Source organism: Pan paniscus, chromosome 16, assembly GCF_029289425.2.
Source record: "Pan paniscus chromosome 16, NHGRI_mPanPan1-v2.0_pri, whole genome shotgun sequence".
NCBI lineage: Eukaryota > Metazoa > Chordata > Mammalia > Primates > Hominidae > Pan > Pan paniscus.
Genome location: NC_073265.2, coordinates 60,094,414 through 60,119,023, shown reverse-complemented (window position 1 = coordinate 60,119,023; position 24,610 = coordinate 60,094,414). Strand labels below are relative to the sequence as shown.

At 45.4% G+C, this 24,610-nt stretch overlaps 1 protein-coding gene across 2 annotated transcripts; it reads left to right on the top strand.

Moving 5' to 3' along the window:
* The first annotated feature begins 1,108 nt into the window (after window positions 1–1,108).
* Window positions 1,109–23,793, top strand: LARP6 (La ribonucleoprotein 6, translational regulator). Of its 2 annotated transcripts, XM_034939053.3 has the most exons (3): window positions 1,109–1,458; window positions 18,839–19,049; window positions 22,227–23,793. In XM_034939053.3, exons 1-3 carry the CDS (start codon window positions 1,259–1,261, stop codon window positions 23,289–23,291), a joined length of 1,476 nt encoding a protein of 491 aa, XP_034794944.1. In that variant the 5' UTR covers window positions 1,109–1,258; the 3' UTR covers window positions 23,292–23,793. The 2 variants fall into 2 exon arrangements, with proteins under 2 accessions (XP_034794944.1, XP_034794945.1); XM_034939054.3 differs by lacking the exons at window positions 18,839–19,049; window positions 22,227–23,793 and adding an exon at window positions 3,623–3,906 and having other exon boundaries at window positions 1,133–1,458.
* Window positions 23,794–24,610: the final 817 nt, after the last annotated feature.

Genomic DNA, 24,610 nt, shown 5'->3' with positions numbered 1-24,610 from the left:
TCTTTTTTTTCTTTTTTTTTTTTTTGAGACGGAGTCTCGCTCTGTTGCCCAGGCTGGAGTGCAGTGGCACAATCTCGGCTCACCACAACCTCTGCTTCCCAGGTTCAAGTGATTCTCCTGCCTCAGCCTCCCGAGTAGCTGGGATTACAGGCACGCGCCACCACGTCCAGCCAATTTTTGTATTTTTTTAGTAAAGACAGGGTTTCACCATGTTGGCCAGGATGGTCTCGATCTCTTGACCTCGTGATCCGCCCGCCTGGGCCTCCCAAAGCGCTGAGATTACAGGCGTGAGCCACTGCGCCCGGCCAGTCTTATTCATTTCTATGCTCCTGTCCCTAGTTTCTGGGTCACATTTGGAGAGGTGAGATGGAACTCAATTTGAAGTTACACGTGAAAAGGTGGCAGTGTTTTAGAACATCCTGACATTTCAATAGCTCCCTTTATTCATTCAACAAACATCTGAGTGCATACTATGTGCAGGGCATACTCTATAGGCCATCGGCTTTCGAACTTTTGTGAACTTCAGCATCACCTAGAGGCCTTGTTAAAACACAAAGTTCTGAATCATAGATTCTGATTCAGGAGGTCTGGATGAGCCCTGAGAATTCAATTTCTAACAAGTTCCCCGGTGCAGCTGATGCTCCTGGTCTGGGAACCACACTTGGAGAAAAACTGATACAGGGCAAGGCAGGAGCCAAGCCCCTGACCTCCTAAGACGCGGTCTAGGGTGGTTATTATGTCAAGGAGACTAACGATGGAAATTTTCTGATCTTGGCAGGCCAGGGCGGGAGACACGCAGGAGGCCTGGAAGCCCCTGGAGCTGTGGTCTCTGGCTGCCACCCCCGGAGTCAAGCACAAACAGAAGTCAGCTGTGCTGCGCCCATCCCTGCGGCGCCGTGAAAGAAGGCGCAGGAGGAGGGAGCCCTGACACCTCCTCTCGGGCTGGGGCCCCACAGCGGCGAAAAGACGGAGGGAGTGATCGGGGGTCGCGGGGATCCTTCCGGGACGGGCCTCTGTCGGAGGAGCTCCGGAAAGCCGCCCTCCACCTCCGAGGCCCCGCCTGCGCGGGCGCTCCACTAGCGGTCGGGGTGGTGGCGGCGGCGGCGGCGCGGGGCGGGGCGCCGCGACCCCTGTCCCTCCCCTGGGCCGAGCGGCAGGCGCGCTCGCACCGCCCCCGCCCCCTCGTCGCAGTCGCTGCCGACCGGCTGGCTGGGCCTTGCGGCGTGAGGACCCCGGCGGCGCCGCAGTCCCGCGAGCCATGGCCCAGTCCGGCGGGGAGGCTCGGCCCGGGCCCAAGACGGCGGTGCAGATCCGCGTCGCCATCCAGGAGGCCGAGGACGTGGACGAGTTGGAGGACGAGGAGGAGGGGGCGGAGACTCGGGGCGCCGGGGACCCGGCCCGGTACCTCAGCCCCGGCTGGGGCAGCGCGAGCGAGGAGGAGCCGAGCCGCGGGCACAGGTAGGCGCGGCGGCTGGCCCGGGAGGTGGGCCCCGAGGGGGCGCCGGGCCGCGCGCGAGTTCGGGGCGCTGACTGCGCGCGACAACTCCTCGGGCAGAGGGGGTTGAGTCAGCCCCGCCGCCGGGGAAGCAGCTCCGGGCCGAGCCCCTGAGTCAGAACCGGCCCGTGGAGGCAGCTGGTGCCCCAGCCCGCAGCTTCGTCGCCCCACCGAGGCTCCCAGGGCTGGCGGCCGGGATCTGAGGGGCCTGGACGTGGGGATGTTCAGGGATCCAGGAGGAGGACTTTCACGGGCCATCCAAGCCACCCCCTCCTCTGGAGGAGGCCTCTTCTCTGTGGGCTCCCTCAAGACACCACCTCCCCATCGCCGCAAAGTCCATCCCTGCCCGCCTTCCCCTCCCCTTGCGAGTGGTCCCGCTTACCCTTCACTGCCATCATCGCCCTGCCTTTCCCAGTCCTGCTGGCTGCGCTCAGTCTTTAGGTGGTAGCAGGCCAGGTACAGCGGACACTTGCTGATGGGGGATTCCAGGAGGTGGGATTTCAAGGTAATTTGAGACGGATACAGGACTTGCTGCTTTACTTCCTCCGCCCTGGGGGATTCCCATTTTCACACAGCCTTTCCCACCAGACCTTTATGTTTGCATCATCTTGCTGCCTTGCGGGGGGCGGGGGGTGTTCCTGGGTTTTGGGTAGTTTGGAGCTGCTATGGCACTTGTTTAACCTTGTCCCGGGTCCCGAGCTTTGTCCTCAGGCGCCTTGGCTCCTGTCCACTAATGCCCAGGCCCTTAAGGACTGGTGTTTTGTTCCTGCTGTTGAAAGGAGATAAAACATAGACATAGACATGAGAGTGGGGAAATGACAGAACTTGCACATTCTGGTGGATGCCAACAGGCACTTATTAGGAGCTCTCTTTCTTCTAGGACCCTGTCCCAGGCGTTTAGCTGTTAAGGTTCTGCAGGATTGTCCTGGCAAGCGTATATCTACTTCACTGGGAGAATACTCAACTCAAGAGTGGAAGAATACTGGGCCCAGAGCCATTCTCTATTACTGGCTCACTCTTCCCCAGGTTAAAGGGTCAGACTTCTGGACCCAGAGATTCGGGGCAGACCAGTAGAGACAGTTGTTAGGGGAGAAAAGTCAGCCCACCAGGGTAGGGCAGGAAAGCTGGACCATAGTGTATGACAAAGTAGATAGATCAGTGCTTTATAATGCAAGGCCTGATTCGTTTAGCTCTGTGCTAAGTACCGAGAGCATAAAAATGATGAACCCTTAGTCACTGACAGCTCACAGTCTCGAGAAGGCAGTCCCCTAGTCAGACAATATCAGAGTATGTAAAATAGCCCCAAGTGGTTTATCCTTATAACTTTATTTTCCTGTGGCAGTGGCAAATAGCCATCCCTATCCTGAGGGCTAAATTTGTGAGATTGTATCATTAGCCAGGATTAAAGCTCTACTTATGTTTAAGGCCTGGAAAGATCCCCTATGGAGGTCTAGGAGAAACCAAGCCTCAGTATGGGTAGGCCTCTTGCCTGAACCCCTCTTGCTCTTCCTCCAGAACTGCCCAGCTCCCGTGGCTTGAGTCTCAGCAAGTGTTCAGTCTGAAGCCCTTCCTGCTGCCCACTGGCATAGAGTTGACCCCAGAAAATCCCTGGGGTTCTTCGGGGAGCTGACAGAGCCCAGTGGGCAGGCACCCAGAGCAGGAGGAGGTGTAGCCAAGAACAGGATCCACATTATCCCCTGTTTGGACCCAGGCTCACATGGCAGCAGCCATCACCCGATGTGAATGTTCTCAGCTCCTGGAGCCTACAGGAGAAAACCCAGATTCCTCAATCTGCTCATTAAGATGCGACACCCACTTACATCATCTCCTCAGCCCATTGCCTCAACAGTTCACGCTGTCAACAGTTCACGCTCCCGTGATTCCAGCTAGTTCCCTGAGCATAGGGGGCTATTTTGTGTCTACATGCCTCTGCACCCCCACCTCTAGGTCCTCTGATTGACTGATTTCTAGTCAGCCTTTAAAACTTCGCCGCCTCTTCTCCACCACCCCCAATCCCCACCCCAGAGCTGGCTGTGTTTCCTTTCTTCTCTGTTGCTGTAGTACTCTGTACATTTTATGCCTAGCACCTTCCACAATTGTGATTCTATCATTGTGTCTCCCTCACAGGAATAGGAGCTCGGTGAATTCAAGGACCATGCTTGCTTCGTTCATTGTATCTTCAGCACCTAGCACAGCACCCAGCACATAGGACATGTTTGTTGACTGAATGCGTATCTCTGTCATCACACTCACTCCGTGGTGTTGAGATATTTGTGTTTCCCCTTCCCTAGACAGTGAGATCCTTGAAGGCAGCTGCCTTATCTTATTCCTTTTTGTATTTCCATACCTAGCCTAATACCTAGCTTATATAAGGGAACAGAATAAATGAACAATAAAGAAAAGTCTTTACAGCCTCTAAAATGTTATTGATCATCTCCCCACATCTCCTTCATTAAAAAGATGCCTTTCCTTTTATTCTCACCTTTTTAACATAAAAATTTTCAAACATAAAGAAAATATGAAAAAATAGTACTATGAGCATTCATATACCCATCATCTAGATTTAACACTTAACATTTTGCCATATTTGGTGAATGGATATACAATGTATGTGTTTTCCCCAAACCATTTGAGGTATGTTTTACACAAGATTATACCTTAAATACTTCATTTTGTAACTCCTAATGACATTCCCTATAAAGCCCTAACACTATTATTGCAACTGAGAAAATTAACTATCATTCCCTAATATAATCCTGAAGATAAGCTAATAGCCAAGTTCCACATTCAAGATTCCCCAAATTGTGCCACAATTGTCTTTTACAGCTGTTTCTTTTTTCCCCTCAAACCAGAATATGGTCTGGGTTGAGGCATTTGCTTCTTATGTCTCTAGACTCTATTAATCTAGAAATTTCTACCTTTTTTTTTCCCTAATGCTTTGCTATTTTGGACAGAAGAGGTCAGACATCTTGTTGAATGTCTCACATTTTGGATTAGTCTGGTAATGTTCTCATGATCTTATTTTACTTGCTCCTTTGTACCATGTGCTTCTTATAAACTGGAAGATAGGGCTAAGGTTTTGATTTGATTCTGTTTAAACATTTTGTCAAGAATGCCTCATACTCTGTGCCTGGAACTTGATGTTCTATCACTTCAGGAGCCATCCCACCCTTAGTGATGCTAAATTTGACCATTCGATTAAGGAGATTTCTCTGTCGTACAGGTTGTCTTTCCCTTTGCAGTTAACAAGTTATTGTGGGCTTCTCATCCTGGGTTCTGTTAAGTTGATGTATCACACTTATTGATTTGCATATGTAGATCCATGCATGCATCCCAGGGATAAATCTCACTTGATCTTGGTGAATGATCCTTTCAAGATGCTGTTGAATTCAGTTTGCTAATATTTTGCTGAGGATTTTTGCATCTATGTTCATCAGGGATATTGGCCCATAGTTTTCCTTGTTTGGCTTTAGTATCAGGGTTATGCTGGCCTTGTGAAATGAGTTTGGAAGCATTCCCTCCTCTTCAAAGTTTTAGAAGAGTTTGAGAAGTATTGGTATTAGTTGTTCTTTAAATGTTTAGTAGAATTCAGCAATGAAGCCATCAGGCCTTGAGCTTTTCTTTGATAGGAGATTTTTGATTCCTGATTCAATCTCCTTACTTGTTATTGGTCTGTTCAGATTTTCTGTCTCTTCATAATTCAGTCTTGGTAGGTTTCATGTTTCTAGGAATGTATGCATTTCTTCCAAGTTTTCCATTCCTCTTGCAATATTCTTTCCCCAATGACTTTTCACCTAATTATTTTAGCGTCTATTGATGATCCTTACCTAAGTTGGTTATTTCACTGGGGACTGGAAATTGAGGATTTTCTAATTTTCACATTTTTTGTACACTTATTAGCCAGCATTGCTCTATTTAAAAAAAAAAAAAGCTTTGTCTCATCATCTGGATTGAACAAAAGTTTCTCCTAAAGAGGCAAAAAAATGCTTAATTATTTCCCTTTAATTACAGTTTTCAAAGAGATAATTTGATATAATAGTCACACTAAATAATTTAAATGAGGGCTCTTCCTCAAGCTTATACTCTTCCTCTCTCTCCAATTCATAGATTTGTATTTATTCACTTTTTAATAATTCATCACAGTCATTTTTGGTGCTCAAAATGTCTATATTGCAGCCAGCAGACCCCCTTGAAGCTGGCCTCCTTGTGTCTTTTTGTAACATGCCCATTAGTCTTTAAGCACTTCTTTGCTTTCTGGTACTAGATATTCCAGGCATAATTTGTACTTTTCCTACTCCAGTCATGGAATTCAGCCATTTCCACAGGAATCTCTGCTTTTTTCAAATACCAGTAAGAAAGTATTTAGAAACTAAGACCTGGAATTAGGAAAGCTAACTTCTGCCAGGGTATTGTTGCTTTCAGAGCCTTTCAGTGGACAGAACTAAGAAATATATATATTTTGTTTGTTTGTTTGTTTGTTTTGTTTTTGAGACAGGGTCTTGCTCTTGTCGCCCAGGCTGGAGTGCAATGACCTGATCTTGGCTCACTGCAACCTCCACCTCCCAGGTTCAAGCGATTCTCCTGCTTCAGCCTCCTGAGTAGCTGGGATTACAGGCGCCTGCCACCATGCCCAGCTAATTTTTGTATTTTTAGTAGAGACGGGATTTCACCATGTTGGCCAGGCTGGTCTCAAACTCCTGACCTCGTGATCCACCTGCCTTGGCCTCCCAAAGTGCTGGGATTACAGGCGTCAGCCACCATGCCCGGCCAAGAAATATGTTTTTTAAAAAACACTTATATCAATAATTCCAATTCAAATTTACATTACAGGATTTTTGCTGTTTACTTCTTTTATTTATTATACTGAAAATCTTGGTTCCTAATAACATTAACATAATTACTTATTTTCTTTGTCTTACAATGTGTAAAAATGATTCAAAGTTATAATATTAAATATTAATATGAACAATGAAAACCATTGAGCCACCTGCTTTTCATTTAACAATACAATCTTCTAGGTTTCTCTTTTTTTCCATGATGTTTTTGGGACATTGTACAGGCTGTCTTTTCCCTGCTTTGGATGGTGATAATGAAAGCCTCTACTTTTTTTTTTTGAGACAGAGTCCTGCTCTGTCACCCAGGGTGGAGTGCAGTGGCACCATCTTGGCTCACTGCAACCTCCGCCTCTCAGGTTCAAGTGATTCTTATGCCTCAGCCTCCCGAGTAGCTGGGATTACAGGCACCTGCCACCATGCCCGGCTAATTTTTGTATTTTTAGTAGAGACAGGGTTTCACCATGTTGGCCAGGCTAGTCTCGAACTCCTGACCTCAAGTAATCTGGCCGCCTTGGCCTCCCAAAGTGCTGGGATTACAGGCGTGAGCCACCATGCCTGGCCTCTACTTTTTTATTAATGTCAATTTTTTTGTCAGATGTAGAACTAAGTGCCTTATACACGTAGTCTCTACTCCAAACTACGAATCCTTATTTAGACCCGCGGAGACATCCGCTAGTTGTATATCCCTTTCCCAGGCTCAAAGGCTTATGCCAGAACAGCATGGCAGAAGACAGGGTCAGAGAGGAAGTTCATGTCTCTGTAATAAATATATAAGAACCCATGGGCCACGCAAGCATAACATGTGCCCCCTGCTAGCACCATCCAAAATATGGTTTGTAAAAGGGTGATGCCTTTAACAAAGTTGAGAACATACCTGTGTATGTTTTCAATCTGTCTCGGTGAAAAATCTTTATCTTTTGAATCTGCCCTGGTGTTTTTATATTGCATTATCAATTTGCCCTTTTTGAACCATTTCACATTCATTATCTTGTTCTAGAGGTGAGTCAAAAGAAATCTCACACGGACAGGACCTGGACCCTAGTGTTTTTCGTAAATGATGTTTTTGTGTTTGGTACCTTCCTTATTGGTGTCCACCATTTTCTTGGTCTTGGTGGTCAAAATACCATATTCCACCATCTGCAATGATAGACAATGAGTCTGAGAAATCATTCCTGGACTGAAAGCTGTAGTGAGGGTGTCATTATTCCACCATCTTAGTTTGGATATTCTCCTCGTGTAGGGTATCATTTGATTAACTGCGCAGTCAGTGTAACCAGATTCGATATTTTATGAAAAAAGTAGCCTTGGATGTTTTATGCTACAAATCCTTTTGTTTCTCTAAATCATTTACAAATATGACACACCTGTAATCCCAGCACTTTGGGAGGCCAAGGTGGGCAGATCACGAAGTTAGGAGTTTGAGACTAGCCTGGCCAATATGATGAAACACTGTCTCTACTAAAAAATACAAAAATTAGCCAGGCATGGTGGTGCGCACCTGTAGTCCCAGCTACTCAGGAGGCTGAGGCAGGAGAATCGCTTGAACCCAGGAGGCAGAGGTTGCAGTGAGCCAAGATAGTGCCGCTGCACTCCAGCCTGGGCGATAGAGTGAGACAACATCTTAAAAAAAAAAAAATCAGCACTGATTCATGGAACCCAATTACCTGTTTTAAAATGTACCTCTTTATTTCTACCCATTTCTCACAGGTTTATAGCTATAACAAAAGACCTCATCACTCCCAGTTTACAATGTTTTGTTAAAAAACAAAACAAAGCAAAACCTAAAGTGTAAAACTTTTTCAAGCCTCCTTGAAAGGCTACTAAGAGCATATTCATCAGAAACCATACTTCCTCCCTCAAAGGATCCTGATAGGTATGATTTGCCCTCAAAACTATTTGCTTTACATTGGTGATACTTTTTAAATTCCCATTACATGCAAGGCTCTGGGGTAATACTATAATGAAAGAAACCAGCTTGAGTTCTACTCTCAACTCAGTGTTCAGGCTGCTAATAAAATGTACACACAAGTAGCTATAATACAAACATAGATAAGTGTTGGGAGAAGTAGAAATGATTTTTTCTTCCTAGGAGAATTGCATTTAAGATGGACCTTGATGTGTGACTAGAATTTAGACCTGAGAGAGAGGAGCAAGGCATTCAGAGACAGGAACAGCAAGCTCAAAGGCACAGAGTCCAGAAAGTTTGTGACACTTACAGATAACTATGTCTTTCTGTTTGTTTGGAGCAAAGGATCTGAAAGGAAACCGATGGAAATAAGTTTTGATGCTGGTTACAGCCAGATTCTAAATGAGTCTGAATAAGGAGCTGAAGACTTTGTTGGTTTTTTTTTTTATTATGTATGTATTCATTTTTTGAGACAGGGTCTCACTCTGTCACTCAGGCTAGAGTGCAGTGGCGTAGTCATGGCTTACTGTAGCCTCGACCTCCTGGGCTCAAGCAATCCTCCCACCTCAGCCTCCCAAATAGCCTAGACTACAGGTGTGCACGGCCATACCTGGCTAATTTTTAAATTTTTTGTAGAGACAGGGTCTTGCTACGTTGCGCAAGCTAGTCTCGAACTCCTGGCCTCAAATGACCCTCCTGCCTTGGCCTCCCAAAGTGCTGGGATTACAGGCGTGAGCCACCGTGCCTTGGTTGGGAGCTGAAGAGTTTGAATTTTATTTAACAGGAAATAGAAAACCTTTTATTATTATTATTAAAGTAAATCAGTGACATCAAGTAAAGCAGTGACATACTCTAGCTGTTCTTCAAAACATGTAATATGGCACAGAGTGGAGGAGGCTGTAGCCTAAAATATAACATGGGAGGTGGCAGGAGGTGGGAAGACAGAACCCTAGAAAGACTCTGGTTGGGAAATATACCAAATATGCAGGAGTAAAAAGGGCTACAAATATCTGAAAGGTAATTTAAATTCTTCCTTTAGAACAATTTCCTAGCCTCTCTGTCTGCCAGTGGAAAGTAGCAGGTATTTTATTTTTAAGGGGGAAAAAAAGAGACAAGATTATTTTCTAAAGGAATTGAATGAGCTCACTACGGAGATCTAGGGATGCGAAAGCAGAGCTGGCAGCCGCAGAGTAAAGCCTTTGCCATTTGAGTAGAGCCCCCAGCTTAATCATTCCCTGCCTGCTCACCCTCATGTGAAGCCTGCCACTTGGCATGCCCCACCTGTGTACATAGAGCCATCTAGGAAGAAAACCAGTGGGAGTGTGCAACTGCAGAGGGAACCCATACAACCCACCAAAAAAGCATGTACCTTTTGTCTTCACAGTGAATAGCTGTGGAGTATAACTCCCCACACCCTAAGTGTGGGCTGTGTACAGTGGCCTTCTTCCAAAGAGCACAGTATGGGAGTGGGGATAAAGGGAGTGGTTTTACAGGGGAGAAACCTGACAAACACTACCTCAGATAGGTGATCAAGGTTAGCATCCACAGTGATCATTCATGTTGATAGCATGTACCCTGATAGGATGTGCTGAGAATGGAAATTTACCTCTGTGGTCCTCCTGCCAAAAACCCATAATCCCAATCTAATCATGACAGAGAACATCAGAAAAATCCCAGTTGAGGGACATTCCACAAAATACCTAACCAGTACTTCTCAACACTGTCAAGGTCATCAAAAACAAGGAGAAGTGTCACAGCCAAGAGGAGCCTCAGGAGACATGACAGCTTAATGTGTTAATGTATTGTGGTGTCCTGGATGGGATCCTGGAACAGAAAAAGGGGCAATAGGCAAAAACTAAGGAAATCTGAATAAAATACAGACTTTAGCTAATAATAATATATAATGAACTAATGAACTAATTGTAATTAGTTCATTGGTTGTAACACATGTACCATACTAATGCAAGATATTTATAACAGAGCAAGCCTGGGTGTATATATATGGGAACTCTCTGTACAATTTTCACAACTTTTCTGTAAATCTAAAACTATTCTAAAATAAGTTTATTAAACCCTTTAATAAAGAAAAAATGAATTATTTATTAGTCACATGAAGAAAATCAGTGGCATGAAAGTTAAATGGAAGAACTGACCCCAAAGGAGACAGAGGTGATGATGTTGAAACAAAAGACTCAAAAATGTATACTCCAACTAGCACCCTGAGAGTGAACTTAAGATACTGCATCCACAAAACAAGAGTAGGAAGCTCTTAGAAGGGAACGATCTAGGATCAAAAACAGTTCTTAGAAACTAAATAAATAACTACTAAAATTTAAAAATTCTGTAGGAAAGGTTAGAATATAATGTCAAAGAAATCTCTTAGTGTGTAAATTACAAAGACAAAGACAGATCATATGAAAGAAAAAATAAACATAGAGGACCAATCCAGGTGGTCAGTCAACTAATAGGACTTTAAGACAAGAAATGTAATCTTAGCAAATGACTTAGCCCTGTAGGGAACAGTGTTTACATAGTCATAATAATAAAATACAACTGATTGACTTTCAATTTTCAGTATGTATCTATAGATAAAATATAGAATATTAGTTACCAAATGGAATGAAATATTATGAACCATGGCAAAATGAAATAAAAGTACATCTGATGCAATATGGAAGGTTGGAAATAGGTGAGATGGAAGAGAGAGTAGGACAATAGTGTGTATTAATATATCACATGTAACAACGAATTGAAAAGTACTTTTTAATATTTATGGAATAAGAAACCACTTAAAGTATATTATTTTAAAACACAAATAGGGCCGGGAATGGTGGCTCACACCTGTAATCCCAGCACATTGGGAGGCTGAGGCAGGCAGATCACATGAGGTCAGGAGTTTGAGACCAGCCTGGCCAACATGGTGAAACTCTGTCTCTACTAAAAATACAAAAATTAGCTGGGTGGGGTGGTGTGTGCCTGTAGTCCCAGCTACTTGAGAGGTTGAGGTGGGAGAATTGCTTGAACCTGGGAGGCAGAGGTCGCAGTGAGCCGAGATCGCACCACTGCACTCCAGCCTGGGCGACAGAGTGAGACTGTCTTAAAAAAAAAGAAAAAAGAAAAAAAAGGTCGGGTGCGGTTGCTCACACCTATAATCCTAGCACTTTGGGAGGCCGAGGTGGGCAGATTGCCTGAGCTCAGGAGTTTGAGGCCAGCCTGGGCAACACGGTGAAACCCTGTCTCTACTAAAATACAAAAAATTAGCCGGGCGTAGCAGCGTGCGCCTGTAATCCCAGCTACTCAGGAGGCTGAGACAGAAGAATCATTTAAACCCAGGAGGCAGAGGTTGCACTGAGCCAAGATCATGCCACTGCACTCCAGCCTGGGCGACAGAGTGAGACTCCGTCTCAAAAAAAAAAAAAAAGACACCAAAACCATAAATAGAAGGTTAATAGAAGAACCAAAACTAAAAGAAAATTTGAAGAAGGGGTTATTTAGGGACATAAGTCATAAGTGACCCCAAATACTCATTTTATATAGTAAGACATGAATAGAGAATGACTACAGTTGGCAAGTGAGAAATAGAGCTATAAGCATATTTTATAGAGCTATGAGATAACTCTCCTAAGAATTAAATGGCTGAAGAGAAGTTACCTCTAGGGAGGAAAGGTGGAATGGGGAATTGTTGGTTTCTTTATAAGTTCCCTACTATTTTATTCTAGTTTTTGCTATGTTTATCTATTACTTTAATTTTTTGGAAAAATGTTTTGATGAGCTATTAATAAGTGTCCAAGGGAGAAATAATGAGGATGGTTGGAATGGCAAAGAGAGAACAGATGGGAGACCCTGCAAAATGAAATAAGCACTTTATAATTGACTAAATGTGGGGGCAAAAGAGAGAGTGAAAGGACACATCCTAGGTCTTGAGCTTAAGTACATAGAAGAGTGAATAGGGAAAGTAGTTGGCGGGGTGGGTTGGAAGGGAAGATAAATGATTGTCACAGGATGGTTGTAATCGGCAATAAGTTGACAATATTCAGGTTTAAAGGATATAAAATTAATATTCATAAAAGATATGGTATCTTTTCCCTTTTGAAGGCTATTTCACAAACAGGAAACAATGCAGCCTGCTCCTGGATATAACATAGGCTTTTCAACTCCCCCAAGATCCCCCTTTGGAGATGCATAGTTGCTGCTGACAGCACTCATGCAGAGGGTGGAGTCCTCCAAGCACAAGAAGCTCACCTCTGCACTCGTATAGGGGTTTATGTCACCTCCACAGTATCACCCACCTGTTCTGGAATCTCTAGCTATCTGCCTGTCTGCTCAGTGGGTGCAAATAATTGATGCAGAGTCACCCCCGATACATTATGGATAGTCTACTGTGAGACTGTGTGAAAGGAAGGTCAACTTCCCAGATAGAATGCCTATTGATAGGCCCAGGCTTCAGTCCTGCCTGAGGTCAGGTTCTGCAGAAGGTGAGAAGTTAGATTGTGGACATATTTAATCTGATGCTACATCAGATTGTCCTAGTGGAAATGTCTGGCATGCAGTTAGGAATTGAGGACTGCAGCTCAGGAAGGAGAGGAAGGTGTGGGGCGGTGGACAGGCTGGGGGGTAGATTTGAATTTGATGAGCTTATAGGAGCTGAAGTGTAGAGGTTGCTAGGGGATAAAGTGTCAGGGATAGATTATTGGGTAACACCTACACTTAGAAATGAGGAGAGAGGCCAGGCATGGTGGCTCATACCTGTAATCCCAACAGTTTGGGAGGCTGAGGTGGGTGGATCACTTGAGCCCAGGGTTTCAAGACCAGTCTGAGCAACAAGGCAAAACCCCATCTCTACAAAAAAAAACCAGAAAAATTAGCCAGGCATGATGGCACATTCCTATAGCCCCAGCTACTTGGGAGGCTGAGATGGGAGGATTGCTTGAGCTTGGGAGGCTGAGGCTGCAGTGAGCTGTGTTCATGCCACTGCATTCCAACTTGAGGCGACAGAGCAAAATCCAGTCTCAAAAAGAGAAAAGAAAAGAAATGGAGAGAGAAAGAGGAGACATAAAATGGGGAGAAGAATCAGAAAAGAATAAATCACATAAGCCCAGGGGGGAGAGTATCAAGAAGAAGGTGGTCAATAGTGTCAGATCCTGCATCAGGGGCAAGAAGACTGTGTGAGGCCATTCTTGCATTGCTGTAAAGAAATATCTGAGACTGGGTAATTTATAAGAAAAGAGGCTTGATTGACTCTTGGCTCTGCAGGCTGTATAGGAAGCATGGCACTAGCATCCGCTTCTGGGGAGGCCTCAGGAAGCTTACAATTGTGGTGGAAGGTGAAGGGAGAACAGACACATCACATCACAGAAGCAGGAGCAAGAGAGAGAGTTGGTGATGGTGGGGATGGGAGGGAGTACCACATACTTTTAAATGACCAGGTCTTATGAGAACTCACTATCAAGAGGGCAGCACCAAGGGAGTGGTGCTAAACCATTCATGAGAAACGACCCCATGATTCAATCACCTCCCACCAGGCCCCACCTCCAACACTGGGGATTACAATTCAACATGAGATCTGCCTAAGACATACATTCAAACTATATCAAGGACCAAGATGGAGAAGAGACACCTGGATATGGCTACAAGTTCTTTGATGGATGTCTAGAGACACAGAAGAAGCTGGAGCGAAGGTTAGGAAAAGGGAGAAGGAGTTGCCCAACGGAGGTCTAGAGAAGCTTGATTGGATGAACTCTATCCTCTCCATCCAGTCTGAGATAGAATCATCTGCAGGCAGTAAAGCAGACATGGCAGACCTTGGGAAGATTGGGAAGCTCTGGAATAAGCATTAGAGAGATTGAGAAATTATACTGTCCGGCCGGGCGCGGTGGCTCACGTCTGTAATCCCAGCACTTTGCGAGGCCGAGGTGGGCGGATCATGAGGTCAGGAGATCGAGACCATCTTGGCTAACACGGTGAAACCCTGTCTCTACTAAAAATACAAAAAATTAGCCGGGCGCGGTGGCGGGCGCCTGTAATCCCAGCTACTCAGGAGGCTGAGGCAGGAGAATGGCATGAACCCAGGAGGCGGAGCTTGCAGTGAGCCGAGACAGTGCCACTGCAGACCAGCCTGGGCGAAAGAGCGAGACTCCGTCTCTTAAAAAAAAAAAAAAAGAGAGAGAAAAGAGAAATTATACTGCCTTCCTTCTATTATGCTTTTTTTGTTTATGAGTTTACCTTTTGTAATAGCATCTATTGCTCTAGTTTGGGAGTAGGACTAACTTGTCCTGGGAGTAGGACCCCACAGGGGTCCCTTTGGTAGTGCAGTCACTTCTGAGATACTAGCTATTTGTAGTAAGTTAGACCATTTTGCCAATACCCCTGAGTCTGCTCAAAACTCTTCACCGGCCATTAGCACACACCCGGCCCCATCCCCTGTGATTTACTGACATCTTTGTTAGCTGGGCCGGGAATTCCCTTTGCATTTGTAGTTATTTTATCTGTTATATCCAACCCATCTGTTTTTTGTTGGTTTGTTTGTTTGTTTTTGTTTGAGACAGAGTTTCGCTCTTGTCATCCAGGCTGGAGTGCAGTGGCGCGATCCCGGCTCACTGCAACCTCCGCCCGCCGGGTTCAAGCGATTCTCTTGCCTCAGCCTCCTGAGTAGCTGGGATTACAGGCGACCACCACCACACCCAGCTAATTTTTATATTTTTGGTAGAGATGGGGTTTCACCATGTTGGCCAGGCTGGTCTCAAACTCCTAACCTCAAGTGATCCGCCTGCCTCAGCCTCCCAAAGTGCTGGGATTACAGGCGTGAGCCACCGCGCCCAGCCTCAACCCATCTGTTTTAACTACTATTTAGGGGATAAACTTTCCCTAATAAAGTGAAATTTGTTCTGTCCATCTTGCATCTCCTTTTTCATCCTATTGGTTGTCCCACTGATGTTTTCCCTTTGGCATGTTTTGAGGACCTCTTTTCTCCATGTAGTGTTGCTGAGGTTACTACTGTATTTGGCTGTTTAAGTAATACAAAACCCAACAAGTGAATTAAACAAATAGGATTTGATCTTTCTCATGTAATAATAAAAAATCTGCAGGTAGATAGTTATAAGAGCTGGCCCAACAACTCAATCATGTCAGGGCCAATAATGTCAACAAATCAGGCCAAGCCAATTCTCTTGGCCTTTTCCTTATGGTAGTAAAATGGCTGCTGCAGATCCGACCATCACATCCACATTCAAAGCAGACAAAAGGGGAAGGGACAGGGCCAAGAGATTTTCACTTAAGTGTTACCGGCCATAACATTTAGTTTTTATAGCCTCTAGAGTAAAGACGGCAATTAAAGCCGGGCGTGGTGGTGGGCGCCTGTAGTCCCATCTAAGCGTGGTGGTGGGCGCCTGTAGTCCCATCTACTCGGGAGGCTGAGGCAGGAGAATGGCGTGAACCCAGGAGGCAGAGCTTGCAGTGAGCTGAGATCGCGCCACTGCACTCCAGCCTGGGCGACAGAGCGAGACTCTGTCTCAAAAAAAAAAAGGAAAGGCAATTGAGAAAGTGTTTGTTATTGGATGTTGGGTGAGTCAGCTTAATGTCTGACTTTTATCATCCCATTTTAACAAGACTTAAAAAACTTTAAAATTGAGTCTCCCTATTATTTTCTTCACTATACTTTTTTTTTTTTTGAGACAGTCTCACTCTGTCACCCAGACTGGAGGGCAGTGGTGCGATCTCCGCTCACTGTAACCTCCACCTCCCAAGTTCAAGGGATTCTCCTGCCTCAGCCTCCCAAGTAGCTGGGATTACAGGCATGCGCCACCACACCCGGCTAATTTTTTGTATTTTTAGTAGAGATGGGGTTTCACCATGTTGGCCAGGCTGGTCTCGATCTTCTGACCTCAAGTCGTTCGCCCACCTCAGCCTCCCAAAGTGCTGGGTTATAGGTGTGAGCCACCGTGCCAGGCTTCTTCACTCTACATTTACCTTGAGACATCAATAAGGCATTTTAAAAGCCATTCCAGGCTGCCTACAGGCAAATAGCTAAAACTCTTTATTTTTAATCAACCAATGCCTATATTTTATACTAATTATAATTTCTGAATTTGAAAAATTTTTAAATAGATTTATTTGCTTTTTTCTCTCTTGCCAGAATATTTTTTTCCCTCATTTTGAGTATTCCACAGTTGCTTCTTTTCTTTTTTTTTTTTTTTGTTTTTGTGAGGCTGAGAGCCAGTGAAAATTTTGTTGAAGGACATATATGTATGTGTCTTTTCCAGCTTTAAGCGATCACAGTAATAGGCCTTGTTAAGATTACTGGTCCTGACATTGAGTTGCTAAACCAACTCTTATAACTACCTACCTGCGACTTTCTGCTAACTTCTAATAATGGCATCAGTTATGACGTGGATAATCAGTATTCTCTAAATGTTTATTGGTTTGAAATTGTTATAATCCCCTTATGAAAGATTAGCCCTCCTAAGGAAGCTCTGTCCAGGATTGCTTTGGCTTGTTCTCATCACCTAATGATCTTAGGGAGAGGGAGAGGAGGAAGTCTACCCAGGTGGTGCTGCTGGTGATAGTGGGCTTTATTAAGAAGGGACCCCGTGATGGGATTGTTTCCAGAGTCCATTACAGGGTCCTAGCAAAACATATAAGGTATTATGTATACTGGCTTTGGAGACAGAGGATTTGAGTTTAAATCCTAGATCTGCCTCTTATGAATGAGTGAAGGAATTTGTCTGTGCCTACTGAGCTTTAACGGTACGCTAGGCACTCTTCTGGATATTTTCATGTATTAATTCATTGAATCGTCACAACACTCACATGAGGGTAGGGACTATCATGATTCCCAATTTACAGGTAATAGAACTGAAGTGAGATGCAGTGGAGTTCCTTGCCTAAATTTACTTAACTAATAAACAATGGTACAGGTTGAACATCCTTAATCAAAAAATTCAAAATCTGAAATGCTCTAAAATCAGAAACATTTTGAGCGCCACCATGACACTACAGATTTAACATGGGTTAAAAACTGAGATAGCGACACCTTTGCTTTCTGATGGTTCAGAAACTTTGTTTCATGCACAAAATTATTAAAAATATTGCATGAGATTACCCCAGGTTATCTGTATAAGGTGTCTATGAAACATAAATGAATTTGCGTTTAGACTCGGGTCCCATCCTTGAGATATCTCATTACGTATATGCACATATTCCAAAATCTGGAAAAATTGGAAATCTGAAACACTTCTGGTCCCAGGCATTTTGGATAAGGGTTACTCAGTCTGAACCAAGCATTTGGACCCAGGCAATCTTAACTCTAAAGCCAGGACTCCTAGAGCTGGCAGCCCTAGGAAATTACACTCCCATCTGTAATTCCAGCACTTTGGGAGGCCAAGGCAGATGGCTTGAGAGTCGGTGATCATGTATCCACATGGAGATTGCACCACTGCAGTGACTCCTGAGAGGCAGTGGTCATGTATCCACATGGAGATCGCACCACTGCACTCCAGATCTTGTCCTGAACCAGCTAAGAAATCAAGCTTTTATTCTTTAATAAATATGGATGATCTTACCGAAAGGTCAAGTAACTCTGCTATACTGTCTTCTAGAAACCAGGATTTGAGGGGATGGAGTAGAGAAGGAAGAATAAGAGAGTATATGCGAAAAGCATTTTGCCCGTGGCAGAGCACCACATATATGTCAGCAGAGGGTGTTATTATAATAATAATAATTATTATTATTTTGAGACAGGGTCTCACTCTGTCTCCCAGTCTGGGGTACAGTGGTGCAATCTTGGCTCACTGTGACCTAGACCTCCCGGGTTCAAGCTCTCCTCCCACCTCAGCCTCCCAAGTAGCTGGGACTATTGGCATGCACCACCACACCTGGCTAATTTTTGTTGTTGTTGTCATTTTGTAGCAACAGGGGTCCCACTCTGTTGCCCAGGCTGGTCTCAAATTCCTGGGCTCAGGCCACCTACCTCAGCCTCCCAAAGTGCTGGTATTACAGATGGGAGCCACGATGCCTGGCCAGTTATTATTTTTATGATCCTCCATGCTTGTTAAAAATGAAAGATTGACTTCTTAGCTGTTTGGGGGCAAACCTCTCCTTCTGTGGCCATGTGACCCAGTGTCAATTCCTAGGGCTGCCGTAACAAAATACCATGAGCTGGATGGTTTAGAACAACAGAAATATATTGTTTTATGGTTCTGGAGGCCTGAAGCCTGAAATCAAGGTGTGAATAGGGCCATGCGCCCTCTGAAAGTACTAGAAATGGATCCGTTCTAAGCATCTTTCCTCGCTTCTAGTGGCAGTCTTTGGCGTTCCTTGGGTTTTGCTACATCACCCCAGTCTCTCCCTTCGCCTTCACATGATGTTCTCTCTGTGTGCATGTCTGTGTTCAAATTTCCCCCTTTGGTAAGGACCCCAGCTGTGTTGGATTAGGGGGTCCCCCCTACTCCAGTAAGAGCTCATCTTAATTAATTGCATCCGCAGTGACCCCCATTTCCAAATAACATCATATTCCAAGGTATTGGGGGTCAGGACTTCAGCATATGAATTTTTGGGGGACACAGTTCAACGTTGACCCTAACACCCGGTGTCTCCTTCTGGTCTCAGTGGCACCACTGCAAGTGGAGGTGAGAACGAGCGTGAGGACCTGGAGCAGGAGTGGAAGCCCCCGGATGAGGAGTTGATCAAGAAACTGGTGGATCAGATCGAATTCTACTTTTCAGATGAAAACCTGGAGAAGGACGCCTTTTTGCTAAAACACGTGAGGAGGAACAAGCTGGGATATGTGAGCGTTAAGCTACTCACGTCCTTCAAAAAGGTGAGGCTTGGTTCTCAGAAGCTGCTTCAAGGATTTCAAGTTTGTTCTGGGTTGTGGTTTTAAACATTTTTTTTAACTCCCTTGAAACCTGATGACGAACAATTTTTAAAATTAAGTCTGTGCCTGAAAAAGAGAAAAATGGCTAGGAGAAGGGATTTAGGATTGTTAGGAATATACTCCCACACTATTAAAAGGGTCCTGGGCATTGGGACAAATCTCAGCTGGCAGCAGTTATGAAACAATGTTACTTGTTCTTAGTAAAGTTCAGGCACTTTTGCCAGGCAAGTGGGTGGCCAGGAGGATGTGATACCAGGACAGACGGACTCGAAGGCCTTGAGAGATACCTGCCAGGCCTCAAATTATATGAAATTCAAGCTTTTCATTTGTCAAGTTGAATAAGCAAAGGGAGAGAATGAGCACCCAGAACTCTCAGAAATGAGCCTTCTCTAAGACACACATGCTCTGCCTGTGTGACGCCATCATCCTTATCTATACAATAGGGAGATGAGATTTGTAATTATTGCTGCCATCTGGGCAGCAGACTGCTTGTCCCTGCCATATATAGATCCAGTGTTTGGGCTGTGTACTGTCTACTTCTCAGAGAGTTGACAGACTAGTTGGAGTAAGAACTCTGTGTCTCCCTTAGGGGAAGTGCATTTACTAGAATGGAAAAGCACCACGCGGCCTGTTGCATAACGGGATGCGTAACAAGTGGGTCCCGGCCAAGTTGTCTGTGTACTTTGTCAGAGAGCACTGGAGGAGAGCTTTTCTCCTTGGACCTCTTCCCTGCCTCACCCACTGGTGTACTCTGCCTGGCCCTGTCGCTCTTTTTCCTTTATTCATTCACCAAATATGCTCATTGTCTCTGCTGAGTGCCGTGCTAGGCGCAGGATGTACAGAGTGAAGATCGTACTCCCCCTGTCCTTGACAAGCTCACAGTCCAATAAAGGAGAGAGATCTGAAAGATTACAATGTGACCACATATAGTAGGACAAAAGAGAGAACACAGTATTATTGGGAACTAGTTGATCAGAGCAACTAATCCTGCCTGGAGAACTGAGAAGTCTTCCCAGAGAAGGTGACATTGAAATAGGATTTTGGAGGATGAGTAGGAGTTTTCTAGGTACAGGGGAATGGAAGGGATATTTTAATGGTCAGAGAACAGTGAGCAAACCTTCATATGAAAAGTGTTTGTGGGGGATCCCAAAATGAAGCAGCCAGTGGAATCATCCAGCACGTCTCTTTATTCCTCCCCAGGGACCCCGAGAGTCAGCCTGTTTTGCTTTCCTCTTTGAGCTGCCACTTATGGTCCTATTTAGGAATGTTCTTCTCTGTTGAAACCTGGCTGCAGAGTACAGACTCCCTAACACCTCCAAAATCAGAGCAAAGATCCTTTTCATTCTGAAGGATTTCCTATTAATCACAAAAGGGGAACATACATGACAAAGGTAAAAAACACAGGGAAACCTTAGAGTTCTTCTAGCAATTGCACAAGGATGAACGCTCCCTGGTCCCTTTTCTCAGGTGCTACCTGGACCTTCCTTATGAATGGTCATGGACCCAGGCTTAGGATGCTCAGACTGTAACCGAGATTTCCCAGTGGACCTTGCTTCTGGCTCAGGAGGGATATTCAGTCCTAGCCAGAGCCTGCTTCTCTTGCAGTGAGATGTGGTCCCCCGCAGACTTCTGTAGCCCTCTGAGTAAGGCAGTGCTGTGCTTTCCCAGGTGCTCCTAGCTCAAGCTTCAGGCTTAGGAAATTGTCTCTTTTTATCTCCCAAGTGCTCCCTCCCTAGCTGTTTTCGGAGAAGGCTTCACCATGTTTCACCCCACAGTGAGCCACTGCCTGGCTTTCCCACAGCCTCACACGCACCCGCAGTCATCAGCTTCACCCTTTCTGGATTCCTCATGGACTCTGTCCACCTGAAATCCGACCCTTTGCCTGGGCCTGCTTCTCTGTGCCCTTGGCCCCGTGTTCTTCTAGTAGCCTAAGTCTGAGCCATTTCTCCCAGAGACCACAGGCTACAGTGGACAGTGCTCTCTCTCTAGGAGCCTGTGTATAGTAATGGGTCTGCCAAGGTTTCCCCATCTTGCCCAGTGAGTGAGCCTTTCCTTCTTGAGTTTCATGAGGTTCCTGTTTTATGCTCAGAGGCACCTGGAGTTCCCAGTTCTTTTGCAGAGCAGCTTGTTGGCCTGTTCTCAGAGGACTCAGGGGGATCTCGCCATTACGGGCTCAGGTTACCCACCCCACCCACCTTCACTATTTGTTTGGGATGACTCATTCCCCCTGGCATTCCCTTCACCGGAAGTGGGCCTCTAGAAAATTACTGTTTTACAGTATAAATATAGCTTCCATATACTGCAACATTGATACAATTTCCACCAACAGAGGAGGAGGGAGGGATTATTATTTCACCATTCTTAGTGAGGCCCAAGTTGGATTTAATTTCAAGTTGAAGTAGTCCATGTCATTCTCAGGAGATATTGCAGTGAAATGTGAAAGATCTTTTGGAAACTTCTCTGTATCAAATGCAGAAATGCAGAAATACTGCTTTAGAGAAGCATTTGAATGTTAAAATCTCCAAATCCTATCAAAATAATAGCATGTAATATTGGAAGTAATGATAGCACATGATTATTTAGTACTCACTGTGAGCTAGACACTATTCTGTTTTATGTGTAAATGAGTTTGTATGTGTCTGTACATACATATGTACATGTATGTATTGATTCGTTTAATCCTCAGGACAGCTCTTTGAGATGGCACTATTAACATCTCCATTTTCCAGGGCAAGTCGAGGCACTAAGAGGTTGAATAACTTTCCAAGTCTTACTGCAAGCTAGAGGTGGGCCTTTGATTTGTGTATACAGCAGCCTTGTTCCAGAGCCTGCAAATTTAACCTCTCAACTTGCACAGAATGGAATATTTCCATTTTCATGGACAGTTCTGTTGGACAACACTGCTGTGGTGCCCTTGTTTGAAATGGCAGAACTTGTTTTCATTCACTTATTCATTCACTAGATTTTTGAGTGTTTACACATACCACGTATGATTCTAGACACTAGAATACAGGGATTCTAGTGTTACAGGGATAAGGAAGTGAGGGAGGGAGCTTATAGCGTACACAAGGATGGACAAGGACATTAGATACTATTTCAGATTTGCTTTATGTTCTGCAGGTGAAACATCTTACACGGGACTGGAGAACCACAGCACATGCCTTGAAGTATTCAGTGGTCCTTGAGTTGAATGAGGACCACCGGAAGGTGAGGAGGACCACCCCCGTCCCACTGTTCCCCAACGAGAACCTCCCCAGCAAGATGCTCCTGGTCTATGATCTCTACTTGTCTCCTAAGCTGTGGGCTCTGGCCACCCCCCAGAAGAATGGAAGGGTGCAGGAGAAGGTGATGGAACACCTGCTCAAGCTTTTCGGGACTTTTGGAGTCATCTCATCAGTGCGGATCCTCAAACCTGGGAGAGAGCTGCCCCCTGACATCCGGAGGATCAGCAGCCGCTACAGCCAAGTGGGGACCCAGGAGTGCGCCATCGTGGAGTTCGAGGAGGTGGAAGCAGCCATCAAAGCCCATGAGTTCATGATCACAGAATCTCAGGGCAAAGAGAACATGAAAGCTGTCCTGATTGGTATGAAGCCACCCAAAAAGAAACCTGCCAAAGACAAAAATCATGACGAGGAGCCCACTGCGAGCATCCACCTGAACAAGTCCCTGAACAAGAGAGTCGAGGAGCTTCAGTACATGGGTGATGAGTCTTCCGCTAACAGCTCCTCTGACCCCGAGAGCAACCCCACATCCCCTATGGCGGGCCGACGGCACGCGGCCACCAACAAGCTCAGCCCGTCTGGCCACCAGAATCTCTTTCTGAGTCCAAATGCCTCCCCGTGCACAAGTCCTTGGAGCAGCCCCTTGGCCCAACGCAAAGGCGTTTCCAGAAAGTCCCCACTGGCGGAGGAAGGTAGACTGAACTGCAGCACCAGCCCTGAGATCTTCCGCAAGTGTATGGATTATTCCTCTGACAGCAGCGTCACTCCCTCTGGCAGCCCCTGGGTCCGGAGGCGTCGCCAAGCCGAGATGGGGACCCAGGAGAAAAGCCCCGGTACGAGTCCCCTGCTCTCCCGGAAGATGCAGACTGCAGATGGGCTACCCGTAGGGGTGCTGAGGTTGCCCAGGGGTCCTGACAACACCAGAGGATTTCATGGCCATGAGAGGAGCAGGGCCTGTGTATAAATACCTTCTATTTTTAATACAAGCTCCACTGAAAACCACCTTCGTTTTCAAGGTTCTGACAAACACCTGGCATGACAGAATGGAATTCGTTCCCCTTTGAGAGATTTTGTATTCATGTAGACCTCTTAATTTATCTATCTGTAATATACATAAATCGGTACGCCATGGTTTGAAGACCACCTTCTAGTTCAGGACTCCTGTTCTTCCCAGCATGGCCGCTATTTTGATGATGGCTGATGTGTGTGAGTGTGATGGCCCTGAAGGGCTGTAGGACGGAGGTTCCCTGGGGGAAGTCTGTTCTTTGGTATGGAATTTTTCTCTCTTCTTTGGTATGGAATTTTTCCCTTCAGTGACTGAGCTGTCCTCGATAGGCCATGCAAGGGCTTCCTGAGAGTTCAGGAAAGTTCTCTTGTGCAACAGCGAGTAGCTAAGCCTGTAGCATGGTGTCTTGTAGGACCAAATCGATGTTACCTGTCAAGTAAATAAATAATAAAACACCCAACTGGGAGTGCTGACTTTGAGGTTATAGATTGTGCCTGACAAAAGTCTGTGCCTGTCTGACAGAGCTGTGGGTGGTATGTCATGAGGCCCTGAGGAGCTTAGCAGAGACATCTTTCTTTTCTTTAAGAGAACATTTAAAAATTTTTTTATTTGTACACATTTATGGGCTACATGAGAAACTTTGTTACATGTTTATAATGCATAGTGATCAAGTCAGGGCATTTAGGGTTTCTCACTGTACCCCAGGGCAGCCCCAGGGCTCTCCTTGGGCTTCTGGCAGCCTGAGTGGTGTCTCATCACAGGGAATTTTACTGAGCAAAGGCAGCTTGGCGTATACTGAGGGTGTACAGTGCAGGACCCACAGCATTGATCTCACCTGGGAACTTATTAGAAATCCAGATTCTCAGGCCAACCCTAGGCCCACTGAATTAGAAAGTCTGGGAGAAAGGCCTGGAATTTGGGTTTTAACAAACGCTGCAGGTGATTCTGATGCACGCTGGAGAACCACTGGATGGACAAAGGCTGCAGGACTTGAGGTCAGTCCATTTGACCCCCAATCTCTCACTATTTTGTGACCTTGGGAAGGTTACTAAGCCCCGTGAACCTCATCATCTCCCTGTGAATTGCTTTGTTATGATGTCCATGTCTGGAATGCAGCTGGCCCTCCATAAATGTTAGCTCTCTTTCCTTCTCACTTGGGTTAATGTTTGTTATCATCAGGAGCTGCCTTGGTGTAGCAGAAAGAGCATTGGCCTAGATTCCGGTGTTGGCTTATGCTCTGGCTATTTGGCAGGATTTAATAGAGCTTGTTAATAATT